Below are 16,501 nucleotides of genomic sequence, written 5' to 3' on the forward strand. Positions count from 1 at the left end.
ACCCTAACCCTAACCCTTTTAAAAGATGTGTCGGAATGGCAATACATTTAAAAAAGAAATAAATATCACCATTCCGACCTTAGGAGGCAAAAAATGTCGGAATGATGGGATGTTTCATTAAAGGCTTAAGTGTTGCCATTCCGACAATTAGGACCTAATGTCGGAATGGCGTTATGTCGGAATGGTGTTATGTCGGAATGGCGGTTGCCCCCCCGCTGGGTGACACAGCTAGCATGAAAGTTTAGTTTTTACATTTGTGTGTGTATGAATTACACGAACAGAGCACAACCTGCTAATTAGTAAGCGTAGGGGTGTCCGAGCCGAGCTAGCTGTTTCCCCCTGCTTCAAGTCCTTGACTAGACTACAATGGTGACCTCCTGGCTCTAGCTTCATGTTTAGCGGCGGCTGCAAACATGAAAATGGTATCAATTTTCTTATCTAACTCTCAGCATTCCCCAATTTGTCAAATATATAATATATGTATTTCTTAAAATACATCTTTTTAGGCATGTACAAGTCCTATTGTTGAATTGGTACTAGCTATGTGTACTGAACCTCTTGTTTTTCTGATACCAAGCACTGATTCAGCTCTGCTCTTTCACATTACCCACCCAGATTTATCCTGTCAAAGTATTAAACCATTGACCCTCTATTGTCCATTCAAAAGTGTTGTACTCTAACCTTTAGGCCATAGCCTAAGTGAGTAGGATTTAGCGGCATCTACTGCTGAGCTTGCAGATTGCATACGACTGAATATCCCTCGACTCATCCTCCCCTACTGTGGCTGCAAAAATGAGAAAAAAGCCCTCTCTGGACCCGGTCTTTGGTTTGTCCATTCTGGGCTACTGTAGAACCATGGCGGTGCAACATGGCGGACTCTGTGGAATAGGACCTGCTCCCTCTGTAGCTATAAAAGGCTCATTCTAAGATAACGAAAAAAACAACAATTGTTAGTTTTAGGTGATTTTACACTGATTGAAATACGATAATGGATATCACACTCCATTTCTGCCAATAGATCCTCCAAAATTCTACACAGTGGACCTAATATAAGGTCACTTTTCTCAGATTTTAAATACCTTAGGCTGTTGGGTCAATATCAGGGAAATACTGATCTAAAAACAGCCAGTAAAAATAGCCACTGGGGACCTACACATTTTACTGGTGACCATCTGTTTTACTTTCTTAGGATTGGCGTCTTGTAGTGAATATAAATCTAACTGTGGGATGTGATTCCTTTGAAGCTCGCAGCCAAATTGCTTGCTCCCCTGGACTGATCGCTTGGAACATTATCCAAATTGTTCACCTTGACAATTATTACATTTCCTTATTCAAACACTGCTGAACAAACTCCATCATCATATGTGGTTTAAAAAAAGAACCTTTGACAGCAAGTGCTGCCACAGAACTACTGTGTTCATGGCCCTATAACCTGGTTCCTTGAAACAACAAGGTCTGGGACCAAAATGGGTCACAGGCCTACTTCTGACGGGTCCCCACATGACCAGAGTATCAATGTGTATCCATGACTGCAGGTCCCAGGACAGCTAATTAATTTCTGATCTGAGTCCTGAGCTGATAAACAAAAAATGTCGCTTTATATTCCTGTCCAAAAGTTTCTAAAGAAGGTCAGGGCACGCCCATTAACATCATCACCCCAACTGTGCTCATTGTTTTAGTTCAATGAGCCGAGTTATAATGAGAGCAGCTTCTCATTTCCATTCAGCAGAGCAGCTCCATCAGAGTCTTAGCAGCTCCCGACGGTCTCGCTTCGCTTGCTGTTTCACTTGTACAATAACCTCCTTAACCCTACTTTCACCTTAACCTTAATCCAATTCTAAGTCTGTCATTGATTTCAATTATGATGTGGAGCCACAAGTGTTAACAGATAGAGCCAACTCCCCCCATGGTCCAGACACATGGAGCCATCAGTAGGGGGTGGACACTGGTACAATATGAGGACAGAGTGATGAGAGATGAACAGAGAGGTGGAGGAATGGAATATGATGAGTGGAAATTAGAGGTGGAAATTATAAATCGCTTTGTTGATTTGAAAAATAATAAATGTTTAATTAAGTTCGTAGGTTTGAAGTCAATGACCTCAGTAAACACATCAGTAAGAGAAGGCAACACTGTTTAAACCGCAGCAGCAATCAGCGCTGATTTTTCACCTCAGTTGTACATTCAGTGTGTTTGTGGTTTAGACCATGTGTTGCTAGCTTTTACAGATACTGTTCATCAGGTAAACAGTTCAGTGTTCATCTATCTGCAACAGAATTACTACATTTCGACTATCTTAACAAAGCTTTTTAACGAAGAGGCAACAGCTCCACAGCTAAAACCTACTGATTCGGTCAGTGACACTGGTAGTCAGTATAGTCTGTTTAGTGGGAAGATTTTATGTTTAAGATTGGCTTGTACCTGAACACATCTCGTGGAAATGAGAGGAAAGAGATGAGGGGATTATCATATGACCCAGAGTCTGTGAAGCTATGTCAAGCTATTAGTAGCTTTTGGCGAAAAGTGCAACAATGTGCGCACACTTTTTTTTGTCACAACTGCAACAAGGAAGCTGTAAAAGTCATCTTAAAACTTGACAAAAAAGCAGTTTGATTAATCATGAATACTTTATCTTTGCAGCGAAGTGTTTCATGGTGCAGATTGTTGCATAAGTTGCTAAGGTAGAGCAAATAAAAATGATCTGACTTTGCAAATGTTTTGGAATATTTAAAAAGACGTGAGTTAAAACAAGTCAACGTTGTTAATGGTGTTTGGACACATCAGTCTCCCAGAGAACCTAATGGGACTTTATTCCATAAATTATGATTTATTTCACAATCTTAAATGCTATTTAGACAAAAAAAAATTGGAGTTAAAAACTCTGAACTCTGTCAATTACAACTCTAAAATCAAGTGTCTGCTACCACAGCTTCCATGTCAACTGAAAATGAATCTAGGGGGCAGCGCAAAAAATATTAGAAATAAAAATATTCTATTCCCCTGAACAAAATCAGGTAACCTGAACACAATGTGACTGAATAAATGATGTGAAACAAAATGGCAATTCAGTCTCATAATCAGGCTTATAAAGCAGTCCATAGCCCTCATTTGTAAAACTGTGGACTTTTACAATGGAGGTGTTTTCTTTCCAGGCAGATAAATACTGTAACCTGAAACTAAAGGAACTTCACTGAGAATATTTTAAGCCTCACAATGATTTAATGTAGTCTCATTATGTTGTGTACTCTTGTGTAGCCTCTGAAAATGTTCCAGATCCTAATTATCATTATGACATTAAATATTTATAACTAAACAGGAGCACACAAAGTTTAAGTTCAGGACAAAAAAACATCCTTCATTAATATTTGTCCAAAAAATGTATCTGCTTCATCAGGACTTTGTGGGTGTGAATTGATCAGATTTGATTGATGCTGCTGGCAACAAAAGCAAAGGATCCCCGTTATCACAACCTGATCCAATATTTCTAAATCCTGATTGATGTGCAGATCACCTATTCCAACCGAGCCCCACCCACTTCAGACATTCTAACTCATGTAGGGCCACATCCCTCGTAGGAAGAAGCTAAGACTCTAAACTGGGTGGCTTTTTACCTCCATCACAAACTACCGTAAAGTCCTTACCTGGACAGAGCGATCTCCGCCTTCTGCCTGGCGATGTCGGCAGCCTTCTGCGCTCCCTCCACGGCTCGGTCCACCTTCTCTCTGATCTTACTGGCCCGAAGGGGGATCAGGTTCTTCCTTTTGCCGCTCACCAGGATGTTCTGTTTGTACTTCCCTTCCTCTTTTGTGCCATCGGGAAACGTGGTGCAGCCATAGCCATGACGTTTGTTGCTAAGCCACTCCCCCTCGTACTGCAGCCCGTCAGACCGCCGGCTCACGCCGTACCCTGTCCGCTTGTCGTTCTTCCACTCTCCGCAGTAGGTCTCTGTTGCCGTGGCGTCCACATCGTCGTCAGCGACAGCCAGCTCTGCGTCTGCATCTCCGAGACTGGAAAGGTGAGAGGTTACTTTGGTTTAGCTGGCGTACTCGAAACTGGATCATACTCCCAAACTATAGCGTAGTTATGTACAGTATGAACTGAAAATATACTTTCCACAATTGCACGAAGGTATACTAGGGTCAAGGTGATGTTTATTTGTGAGCTACAACAAGCTACAAAATACGTCATGTGCATGTGTGAAATATGTCCTCAAAGCGAACTCCAGTAGCATAAACAGAACTCCGAATCTTCTTCTGAATCAGAAGTACGCAGACTTACGCAAATAGTGTACGCATACACCCTCTGATGTCAGAATGTATGTTACCAGGACCCTTGCGCACTCGGAGGTGCAGAGTATAATTGCAGCTTCAGGAAGTACCTATTTATGTCAAGACCACCACCTGGTGTGGTCAAAAGACAAGGGCTTCTCAGAACATAAGTGGTCGAGCCTTGATTACTACAGAAGAAACTTTTAAATCAGGAAGTGGTCATCTTAGCACAGCATTGAGACTGGAGGCAGGGGGAAGGTCCAATGCTCTTAAGTTCAGCAATGTAATATGTTTTGTATTAAATTTGTTTAATTTGCACACAAACAGATATGCAAAAATGACGATTTGGAATTTCAGGGAAGTTACAGTACATGTTGAAGCTATTTCTTTACAGCACTGGTTGCCAGGTATGGTCAATAAGCACAAGTTTTTCTTTACAAGCAGGATGGTACCAAACCTGGCAACTTCAGTCTGACAACAAGGCTGAATCCAAACGTCCACCCTCTGGACTTGTGGATTGAGCCCTCGTGGTCTCTTATCAGATGTACTGTGATGTGTTCACTGTCATCACGGGAAGTCTGCGAGTGCGTGAGACTGCAAGGCTAATGTAAGCCACTGAAAGGCCTAAAGACTACAGTAATAAAATCCATTTGAGACCTCTATAACCTGTACTTCTACATATTTATTTTATGATGTGGTTAAATCATTTCTGACCTACATGACTCAAGTAACATTCAAGTAAAGTAATTGTTTCATATATTCATACACATCCCTATCGCAATGAATTGTTGGTAATTAAATCGGTGAAAGTGGACTCTGGAAGTCTGCAGGAAGTCCACTTGAGGCCCTTGTGGACTTGAAGAACTGTGGGTTTGGGAGCCTTCAGGACTCAAGTCTGCAAGACGGGTGAAGTCCAGACATTTGGATGCAGACTAAGACTCCCAAAAGGCTTGATGTTTCTTCATGTTTCAAGCCTTTACGCTATGCTAGGTGCTATGCTAACACAAGTCTACATACTTATCACACAGGCGTGAGATTGATATCAGTCTTCACACGGAAAGTAGGCCAGTGAGGCCATTTCCAAAAATGTTCAACTATTCCTTTGATAATTTTATATTGCAAAGCATTCAGAAATATTTTAACCAGAGTCATGATCAAATCCAAAAATCCCAAGTTGGGAAGGCTACTTTTTTCAGGATGCCTTATAGGGAATGTAAATGTCAAAAAACTTGAGAACAGACAAAACACTGGCAACGCTTCACAGATATTTTCCCTATTCTCTTGTCCCTGTCTATTTATACGATACCAGTCCTTGGTGTAACACTCCCTCATGGTCAGCCAGTGTAGAGCTCGTCTGAAGTTGGTGGGGAATAATAAGTGTCTTGTTCAACTAGGATTCACATCAACTTGTTTTCATCTTGTCTCCTCAGACCATCAATTAATGATCTGTACTTCCCTTTAGTATGTTTTCACTGGCCCATCTTAAGAGCTTTTGCTATAGTATGTTCAGAATATGCACCATCAAATGATAAAAATTAGCACAACTCCATCAAATCACTGATGCTTTGTACTACATAACATACAAATTAATTAGAAACGTTGCATTTTATCCGGCATTCACACATTTTTATAAATGTTCACTGTGGAAGAAAAAACGAGGAATTTCTATCCTTGCTAGCTGTGCCAACACTTAACCAGACCTGATTAGCTGCTGTCATCTCCTAACCAGTTTGTTTGCCAACAAACAGGTTAGGAGATGCTGACTCTTGTCGTCAAGTAATTGCCTTTAAAAATAAGCGACCTCAATCCAGTGTGCCTGGAGTGTTTCCAGTGGCACACGATTGATTCAGCGCATTCAAGACAATGACACTGCTGTTTACTCAATACATGAAACATGCTTCTACTATTCATGTGTAATTCAGAGCACCCTGCATGATGTGCACTCTGTGACTGACTCTGAGCTGGTGCAACATGACTGGTAGAGAATATTCAAAGATGACAGCAGAGCAGAGAGACAAACATGACAGGCTTATGACTGGATAACACAATGTTAAACTGGAAACTTTTCAGGCTCCAGGCCAGCTGACCAGTAAACTGACCTGTAGGCCACTTAGTACCGCATGCCAATCCATTTTAAAGACACTAAAGTGGGACAGGTGCCTCTTGTTGTCTTAATGCCCTCCAGATGAAGGACAGTTCCCTCTCCCTGTACGTCATGCCTCCTTGTCCGTTCACTCCACCTTGCGCCACACGTTCGTTCATTTTATTAGCTCGTGACGGAGTTGATATGACAAACTCTTCTCAGTGTCAGCCAGTACAGTGTGTATGTAATGATTTAGTGGTGCCAGGAAACGGCCTTGAAACTGCTCTGACATGCTTCTGTGTGAAAAGGGGGATTGCGGACAAGAGACGTGAGGACTTGGAGACTTGTTGTTCCCAAAATTGGATAAAAAATCTAATACATGATGCTCAGTAAGCACTACAGTTAAGGGTGTGATTTTGACATAATGATATGTGAAAAAGCTTTCTGATATTTACTTTGTATATCATCATCACCATCATCATTTTTGACATATACTCAATTGAAAACAGCACAAAGACAATATATTTAAAGCTTTACCTCATCAGCTGCAAAGATTTTTGTAAATATCTGCTTATTGTGAGCTGATGCCTGCAATACGTTTCAAACAAGCTGGGACAGGAGCAGCAAAAGACTGGGGAAGTGGTGGAATCCAAAAACACCTGTTTGGAACCTTCCACAGGTGAACAGGTTCATTGGTACCAGGTGATGGTATGATGATTGGGTATGAACAGGGCATCCTGGAAAGACTCCGCTGTTCACAAGCAAGTCTTGTACTCAAACTGATATTGGTACTGGGTTGCAATAGACCTTATTCGCGTGGCAGCCATTTTCCTCCAACTCAGGGTGCTCAGGGTGGAAAACTTGAATGCTGGGACAATGTTATGTTATGCTGCTGTGCTACAGGTTAGAAGTCATAGAGACATAGGTAATCTGACAAATTGTTGTCATTTTATAGCTTCCCAATTGATCTGTAACTAAAAAGATAGTGAAAATCTGGAGGCACAGCCGCCCATATTTCAAGAAAAGTTTTAAGAATGTGACTGAATGCTAATGTAAGCTGTTGTCTAATGGAAGCTAATCAGTCATCAAACCTGTTGTTTTACCTTGAAATATGGTACAATGTCCCTCCAGATCAATCTATCCATTGTCCTTACAGTTGTTAATCGATCAGGAAGCAGGAAAATAACAATTATATGACTTTCCCTGTAAAACACAGCAGTACAACATTTGAGCTTCCCACCCTGAGTGTGACATCAGAAGAAAATGGCCGCCATGTGAAAATGGTCTATATAAAATAAGCTTTAAAAAAGGCTTTTTTTTCTTTCCATTGTATCTTTGTGATTATATTCAAGTTCTTCAATTTAAAGGCAACTTCACTTCCTAGTAGACCATACAGCTACCTGACGGAGTAGAGCTCGCCCACCCACCCCCTCCATCATCTTCTCCTGTTATTACCTGATAGTAGAGTTGATATCAGATGCAGCAGAGGACACAGTACTCATCCCAGCCTCGCTCCTGAATGAACTCTGTTTCGACCTCTGTGAGGCCAGAGAGCTCCTGGACTCGGACTTCCTCAGCTTGAGCCCGGACAGGATGGATCTGCGGAACAACCCGCCTTTTCTCTTCCCCTTCAGCAGCTCAGCCTCGCTGTGTGCCGTCAGCACGAAGCCTCCACGAGACACAGCGGGGCTGCTGCCACTGCTGCCCGTGCTGCACATGGACACGCTGGTGGTTAGTGTACCAGGAACAGGAGGTGGACCAGGAACCACTGCCCCGGTCCGGTCCAGCAGAGCTGTACCATTGCTGTGCTCCGAACCGGAGCGGAGAGAGTTTATGGAGGTACGGAGTGGGGAACGGATGACGGCCGCCATGCCGTACGGGACACTCTGACGAACTCCATAGCCATGCCGCATCCCACCAACCCACTGGCCCTGAAAAGTTCCTGGAGGGAGAGAGGAGAAAAGATACAAATACAAACTCTATGAAAATATTTTCCTTTACATATATGTGCTGTATGTATAATCATTTATTTTTTACATAAGACAAAAGAGCTCAAGGACGCAGATTAACTGTTTGGTTACCACCTGAAATTTGTTACAGTGCAGCATACAGCCGCTTCCCTGTGCTTTCCTATGGGACCTTCGGGGACTGCCTCCTATGTGGTGGATGTGTCAGTCCAAAACGGGGCCATGGATGTATAATTTAGACCGGCAATGGCTGTGCCACTCTGCCTTGCTTCCAGTTTTGCCAAGTGGCCACTTGTGGAATTGCAGCAATTGCAATTTCCTGCGGCCCAGAGAGTACTTTCCCCACTGAGCACCATTGTAAAGGAGACAGGACACCTCAAACTGCAAACAGGGTTGATTATGACTCTATCTACTACAAATTTTTGAGGTTTTGTATTTGTAAAAGTTTCCTTGAGTCAAAAGAAGCTATTTAAAAATCTGTGATGTCATCACAATGTAAAGTCTATGGGCCGAGTGGGAACTTGCTGGCGGGACCAGTGGCAGAAACATTTAATGGGCCACGTAAAAAAAGGGAGTAACCCCCGAATGCCAGATTCTCTCTGACTTATGCAGCAGACAAGCAGTTCTCATTGGACTGAATGTGTGCTATTTTAGGATCAGTAATCTAGTTCTGTTATAAATCTGTGAACGGGGCTAGCTAGGAAGGTAGCTCTATTGCTAGTAAAGATGACGATCCAATTTTAAATCCCGCCTAAGCCCTACTACGCAGTGATTGGACGATTTTTTTTTTTTTTTTGAGGATTCAACCACACAAATGTCTTTGCTATTGGTTGTGGCTGTGAGTTCAGCAATGTTGGCCTCCTTGCTAAGCCAAGTTATGAATTCACTTCCCCACTGGATCCAAATGTTCTACAGGTATGTGCCAGTTCGCTTGCACATGATGGACGTGAACAGGAGACAAATTTGCAACTGTTAATTTTGCGTATTTGTGACTGAGCCCTAACTGTGTGTTTTGGGGGGGTTGATGGTGGCTCCACCAAAAATGTTGCCCCCTGAATAGTTAAATCCGCCCATGGCTGCATGAAAGGCTCAATATGACCTGCACTTGTTTGCTCTTTTTCTATTTTGCCACATTATATAGTCCTGGACATGAATTAATCATACAGTGTGTGAATTTATTCCCTCTTTAATTCGGCATCATAATGTTTCCTCAGCATTTTATGCTGTTTTGTGTTTATAGTGGATGAAATCATTTGAGTTAGGTTTATGTTAAGGAGTAGTACTGTACTGATGGGAGTGGCCTCCTCTTGTCTGTCCATCAATTCCCATTCATTCACACCATGCCTCTGCACTAGCACCCGCACATACTGCTGCATAATAGTCCTTACATCCCCATGATGCTGAAAAGTAGGGCATCTGTGTGTGTTTGTGTGTGTGTGTGTGTATGTGTGTGTTTGCTTCCGTCATTTCTCTCTCTCACACACACACATACACACACACACACACTCAAACCAGCCTGCTAAAACGGAAGTGTGTGTTCCAATAGGAGTGCAAGTGATCCATCCCGCCTGCCCGTACCTCTGATGTAACAGCACTCTGATTCATTCTGTAGCAAACGCACTGGCTCTAACCAAACTACATGACCATATAAGGACTGCAACGTTCTCCATCTCCATCACAAACACACACAAACATTTCCCTTGTGGGCTCAAGTGTCAGTGAAGTGGGAAGTGCTCAATGAAGCCGATGTTATAAGCCAATTGTATCCCTGCTTACGATCTAAGACACCCTCAAACACGCTCACACAGACACAACAAGCACATCCACAGTGCTGCTGAAAGCCTCTTTCTGAACCTGCCCTCGTCATTAGGACGATATGCTGTCTCTTACCCCTCAACACACACACACACACACACACACACACACAAACAAACAGTCTGTGTCATAGACAGCTGGACAGCACATCTGGCTGGGCCTTTGTAATCGTGTCAGTACACAGCTGTACGACCATATGACAGACAGATCAAAGAACGCGCACACACACACACACACACACACACACACACAAACACCCGTGCAACAGCGTGATAAGATTACCATTTTATTAAAAGGCCAGCAGCATGTTTGAGCAGGGGAGTGAGACAGAGACAGTCCTGAGTATGCAGAGACAGACAGCGTCCCCTGTGTTTCTGCTGACAGTGCAGAAAGAGGTAGAACCAGACAAGGAAAAAAAAGGCTCTGTCTGCTGCAGGTCACACATCTGGTAGAAAGATTACTGAAGCTAAAGTTTATAATGACGCTTACTGATAGCAGTACGACCAAAACAATACGTGTCCCAAATTCGTACAGCATACAACTTCTAAGTAGGTTTTGAGTATGTACTATGTTCACACTGGAAAAGTGACAAAACAGAACAGAAATTGAAAACAAAACATTATGCGTACAAAAAACCCAGTGAAATGAAACGGAGGGGCAGCTAAACTGAAAATGAAACTGCTTAAACCAAAACTGAACTATGAGTGGTGATGAAACAGCTCCAGAAAACCTGCAGCAAACTAATAGTAACCACTTTGTTTCATTCAACTGGCAATGTTTTTTATAAGGAACGGTTCAGCGTTTTGCCGAGAGTGAGATGAAAAGATCAATACAATTCTCATGTCTGTCTCCCTAATGTGCTAGTAGCTGGTTAGCTTAGCTTAGCATACATATTGCAAACAGGGGGAAATAGATAGCCCGGATATCTTTTCATATTCACACCGACCAGCAGCTCTTAAGCTCATTAATTAACTTGTTATACCTTCTTATTTAACCCATATCCGTTTAACAGGGATTTTGTGGCACTATTTGCTCAAGACTGTCGTCATCGTGAGGTTGCTAAGCAACCAGAGTCCTTGCCGTCCTGGCAAAGAAATAGTCAGGCACATCACCCACATAAAACTGCATTTATACACTTTGGATTAAATACTGATAAACAAACATGATACAGCAGTTTAATTAATAAGCTTTACAGGCGCAGAGCCAGGCTAACTATATCCCCTTGTTTCCAGTCTTTATGTGAGGCTATGCTAAGCTAACCGACTGCCGGACTGAAATGTAATTTTTTCCTGTTCCTATAAAGCTGAATGTATGTAGATTTCTTATATACCAATTGCAAAAACAGCATACTGTCAGTCAGTATTGAGTATATATTGTACAGAGTTAGTGTGTATTGTAGTATGGAAATCGAACAAAGCTACCTTTTAACACTTCACATTTCTCTTATTCCAATAAATGTATTGAGTAGCAATCAAGGAAATAAATTCAAAATGTTATGCAGTTTCAAACTACAAAGTGTTATAGCTACCTTAGTGTTCGTAAAACACACACAGTGCTTCTTACGTTTTGTCCACACCAATAAAGGGTAACTAACACAAAAGGGTTTTGAAAAATACTATCACATATGTGGAAAAAGTAGTGTAAAGCCTTCTGTGGCTCCAGAGGAGGCTGCATGTAATCTGATAAACTGCCTCCAGTGATGTCACTCAGTGGCTAAGTTGCATTGTGGGTAATATAGGCCCAGGTTTTGTGTGGAATAAAAAATGTGGTGTCTCTTGTTCTGCTGTATCAACTTGGATCATTTGTTTGTAAAATGTTCATAATGAGTTCAACAGTGATTTAGGAATGCAATGCAACCAGCTGACTGCTTTTCAAAACCTACCCACAATGCAATTTGACTGAGTGACATCACTGGAGGCAACTTATCAGATTACATGCAGCTTCCTCTGGAGCCACAAAAGGCTTTATACTACTTTTTCACAGCAATACTCCTCAAAACCTGTAAACACACTTTAATGTGTAAAATTGAGACGTATGTAAATTGTTGACGAACCTTCAGTATAACACAACACAATTCAACAGCAGCACAAACTGTAGCCTCAAAATGTCAAGTCACCACCTCTTTCACAAAATCCTTCACAGTGTTTTTTGTTTTGTTTTGTTTTTTGCAGAACTGTAGAAATACACAAAATAGTGCGTGGGTTTTTGCTTTTTTGTGATTTCTAGAAGGCATATACAACCCTCAATCAGTGTTGCCTGAGTAAATCAAATATTCAGTGGGGCACTGGGCTGCTGTTCCAATGAGCCTGTCGCTCTCCATGGTGCTGAAATATACAGTCTGACAGCAGACTGTTGGTGGGAATATTCCTCCAAAATCACTCATTTACAGTTGAAATGGAAACTCATCCAGTCACACAGTCCAGTTTTTTCACTGCAGCTGCGTCTTTTGAACGAAAAAGGCAGAATGCTTTACCTGCAGCAACAGCAGATTAGGTTATCCACCACTCATCATTTTCAATATGAACCTGTCACAGCTGTTTTGAAAAAAATAGACCTCTGGATATGTAAAGGCCTCCACCCCAGGCCTACAGTTGTGAGGAGAATCCGCTTCACAACTCGCATGCCAAAACGATTTCACTGATTTTGCCTGCAGGCCAACAGGAAGCGCTCTGAAATCATATGGGCCTGTAACCCAGGGCCGGGGCAGCCGCAAAGAAAGAGTTAACGCACAGAGATCAAAGCTGCGGAAACATCACAGGGGCACAGCGATTTGATCATGCGCCAACCCCCAGGCTGAATTCATAATTGTCTCTTTAACAAATGCACACGTCTGTTCTCTATTTCTAGGTTAAAACCCATCTGTCTCTCAGGGTCTGTATTTCACTCTAAGGATACGGCAGGAGGAGACCCTTGTCGAAATCTGTCAATCTCTTGTTTGAACTGTACTTTTTTGTCTTTGAAAAACTAGACCACTAGTCATACTTTCTGATGACAACGGTTTGAAATTCAGCCACTCGCTCCAGAGGAGTCAAAGTCCGTAGTTCATATGCATCTATATTATTGCACAGTAGCCTCACTGGCTTCTTTAAACCTCAAAATATTGGATTGTAGAGCGCAGCAGTAAGAAAGAGAGGCCTGTGCCGGAGTTGAAATTGGTTATTTTATGAATTATTAATGTTTTGTTTCACCATGTCAGCACTTGCATGTCGGAGCACTGTCTGTGTTCGTGTATGTGAGAGGAATGGGGAGGGAGAGGGAGATTAGACAACACAAGGTCAAGTTTCTCACACAGTCTGCTCAGACCGTTTGTGCCAGCAGAGGTTTCAGCTGTGGCGATTATAATTCTTCAGTTACAGCTGCTAAGAAATGTGTAATTGCAACAACAATAATCAGATTATGAATAATGATAACAATAAAGGACTGTATGAAAATGATTGCTGTGTGAGGGGGCTGAACGTCATGTTTCACTTTTTAACAGAAGTTCAATTGTTAAATTTTCACCCACCCTGAGTAAGGAAAAAATCTACAGCTATCATTCCCCCAATAACTCAAAATAATTAAACAACACCAGAACAACAATTCACCATTGATAACTAAAATACTGCATTTTAACTGATATGGCTCGACTTCACTCAGCTGGCTTGGAACCATTCTAAGATCCGGATAGCACCTGGTACTTGTTTTGGTGTCACTTCAGTTGTGGTTCCAAGCCAGGTGAACTGATACTAAACAGTGGACTGAAAACACAGCAATCCACTTACGGTCAAAGAGAATCATCACTGGGGCAAAATGGACATCTTGCACACTGACAACCGCAATGTTTTTATTCACTCAGCCCAGATTTGGAAAAATGCCCACCCACAAAAGTACACCATGCTCCCCCTTTCCACCAAAGCTAACCAAATGCTGGTTCTGGACTGGTGCTAGTGCTGGTGCAGAGTTCATTCAACCTGCAAACCTACATTAATATGTTCACAACTATGGCAGAATACAATGACTTTACAGGTGTTGCTCCTGGCTTTGTGTGCCTACACTGACATCCAAACATGACTGGTCCTCAGACCACTGTTGCTTTGATTAGTGAAAATAGTTAAAATCTTTAATTTATTCTCCCATGGATAAGTCAGAACATGCTACACGAGCTCTGTTTTTTTTAAAATGGAGGTCATAAGTGGTTTTAGTTGGTCCTCGGTCACGATAACCCCGCCCCCCAGCCCCTGACGTGAGTGGTTCTTTGTTCTAAACCAGAAAAGTGTTGGTGCCACTCTGGAACCAGTATTCCTGGCTAAGAGCCAGTTCTTTGGCTGCTGAAACACAAATAACTGGTTTTAGAGAAGGCATTTTTCTCCGAACTAGCACCTGAAGGCCTTGTTTGAAAAGGGGTAATGGGTCAACAGACGGACTGCAGATGTTCCTCTGATCGGTTGCTGATGAAAAGATCTCAGAAGGAAACGATATCCTCCACTGATGCTGCGTGTTTTTGGTGGCATTGAAGATTAGGCCACAGTATTTTTTTGCCATTGCTATGACAATCAGCAAAGACATCCCCGTTCATTGAGGGGGTAACATCTGCAGTGGAAAATAGAGAGGTACCTGGTACCAAAAGCAAGTCGAGGTGAGCTGTACCATGCAGAGAGAACACAGCCAAAGAGGCGAAGCATGAAGAATCTTGATGTACTAGATGATGTACTGTACCCGATAACCAACATGTGGATGAGAAAATCATTTATAATTCATCTGAAAGGCAAAAGTTAAAGAAAATGTAAGACTGGGGTGAAAAACTAATTAAGAGACCCTCACCTACTCTCCCAAAAAAGTGAGACTACCTTCAGCAAAAAAGTTTATAAAAATCCACAACCCTCCCCATTTTCTGACCCTCCTCTGCTATTAATGTTCACAGTCCCCAATCATTAAGACTTTTAGAGAAGTTGCAGCACCATGCCATCCCAAGTGCTTCAAGGGCAAACTCCCTCATTAGTATGTCCGCTCAGAATTGTACTACTAGCATTGGTCCAGGGCAGACTTCCAAGATGGACATTTGGAGTTTGCATGTTTCAGAGAGGCACTGCTAATCCTCACTACAAACATCAAACCACTCCCATTACATAAGCTAAAGCCTGCCGTGGGGTCGTTGTTGGTAGTAGAGGAAGAGCGTATTAGTGATGACCCTGAATAAAAAAGAAATAAAGCCAATGCTTTGGCACTTCTGAATAGTTTCTTCACTACACAATTGAAGCCCATCTGTGGTAAATCAAAAAAGCCACGAACAAATGCTGAGGAGGTGGATTCTCCTTGACTCCACCATTTATGGTTATGTGTCTCTTTCTTACTGAACTGATTTGTGGGGATAGTGTGCAATGCTTTTTTGAGAAACAAGTAAATCTAGTGCACTACACATGAGTGTGTTTCCCTGAAGCGGGTTTCTATTTTGCATCCCTTGCTATGAAAAGTGATGCTCAGCTTGCTATAGTGTAAGAAACCCCCAGCGACCGAGAGGACGAAAAGACAAAGAAACCCTAAGACCTAGTGACACATGGGCAGAGTAGGAAAGCAATACGTATCAGGCAAAAGGAGAGACAGATAAAAGGTAAACTAAAGTCTAATGTAGACGAGACAACTGACAGACATCAGGCCATACAGACAGGCGGGATAACAGACAGAAACACAGCAGGCCATGGTCAAATCACTGAACACTAAAAGCAAGAGAAGTTCAGTTCAAAGCTAAACCTCTGCCTGTGTAAATCACTGTGTGGGACCGTTATCCGTTTAAGAGATTTTGCCTAGGCCCCTTTTTCTGTCTGAGTCTTTCAGATTCCCATTTGGGGATTATTTATCTGCTCAAAAAATTCATGGAAAAGATTCATGATAACACGGTAGTACACCATGTCCCTGACCATTGAAAAATGTCCACACAACGTCAACAGACATTTTGTAACCGATGGTTTTTGTGTTGAGATCTCATTGTGCAGTAGGCCTCCCACTAAAGTTCAGCATTATATGTTAACACATATTACTTTTTCTAAGTACATATAGGTTGTGTTCAGTTGAGCCTTTTTCTGTGTGTACAGGATGGAAACCAACCTTAAAAAAAAAAAAGCAAGAATCAAGACAATTAAAGAAAAGTCATACTGTATCTACTGGGAGAAAGAGTAACACTAAATACTGAGGATGGATTTAAACGTACCCTGCATTGTTTACATCCACATTTGCTGGCTATCTTCTTTCCCGCCTTTTGTTAGCAAATTTCTACATGTTTTTGCATGTTGCTAATCAACACTGGAATCGTGTGAAACTGCTGACAGTCACGTGTGTTACATATATCAAAGAAATGGTGGGCCTGCTTACAAAAATACTGCACGATATTGCAG

General features: G+C 42.1%; 1 protein-coding gene across 1 annotated transcript in view; it reads right to left on the minus strand.

Annotated features, from left to right (window-relative positions):
* The window catches only part of jph3b (junctophilin 3b), a 56,315-nt gene that overhangs the window by 29,657 nt on the left and 10,157 nt on the right, over positions 1 to 16,501 (minus strand). Inside the window, exons 2-3 of the mRNA XM_084365443.1 lie at positions 7,807 to 8,293; positions 3,642 to 4,007 (exon numbers count right to left, since the gene is read on the minus strand). Of these exons, the coding sequence (XP_084221569.1) occupies positions 3,642 to 4,007; positions 7,807 to 8,293 (853 nt within the window). The remainder of the gene's footprint in view (positions 1 to 3,641; positions 4,008 to 7,806; positions 8,294 to 16,501) is intronic.

Source organism: Pagrus pagrus (assembly GCF_965226575.1).
Source record: "Pagrus pagrus genome assembly, chromosome: 10".
Taxonomy (NCBI): domain Eukaryota; kingdom Metazoa; phylum Chordata; class Actinopteri; order Spariformes; family Sparidae; genus Pagrus; species Pagrus pagrus.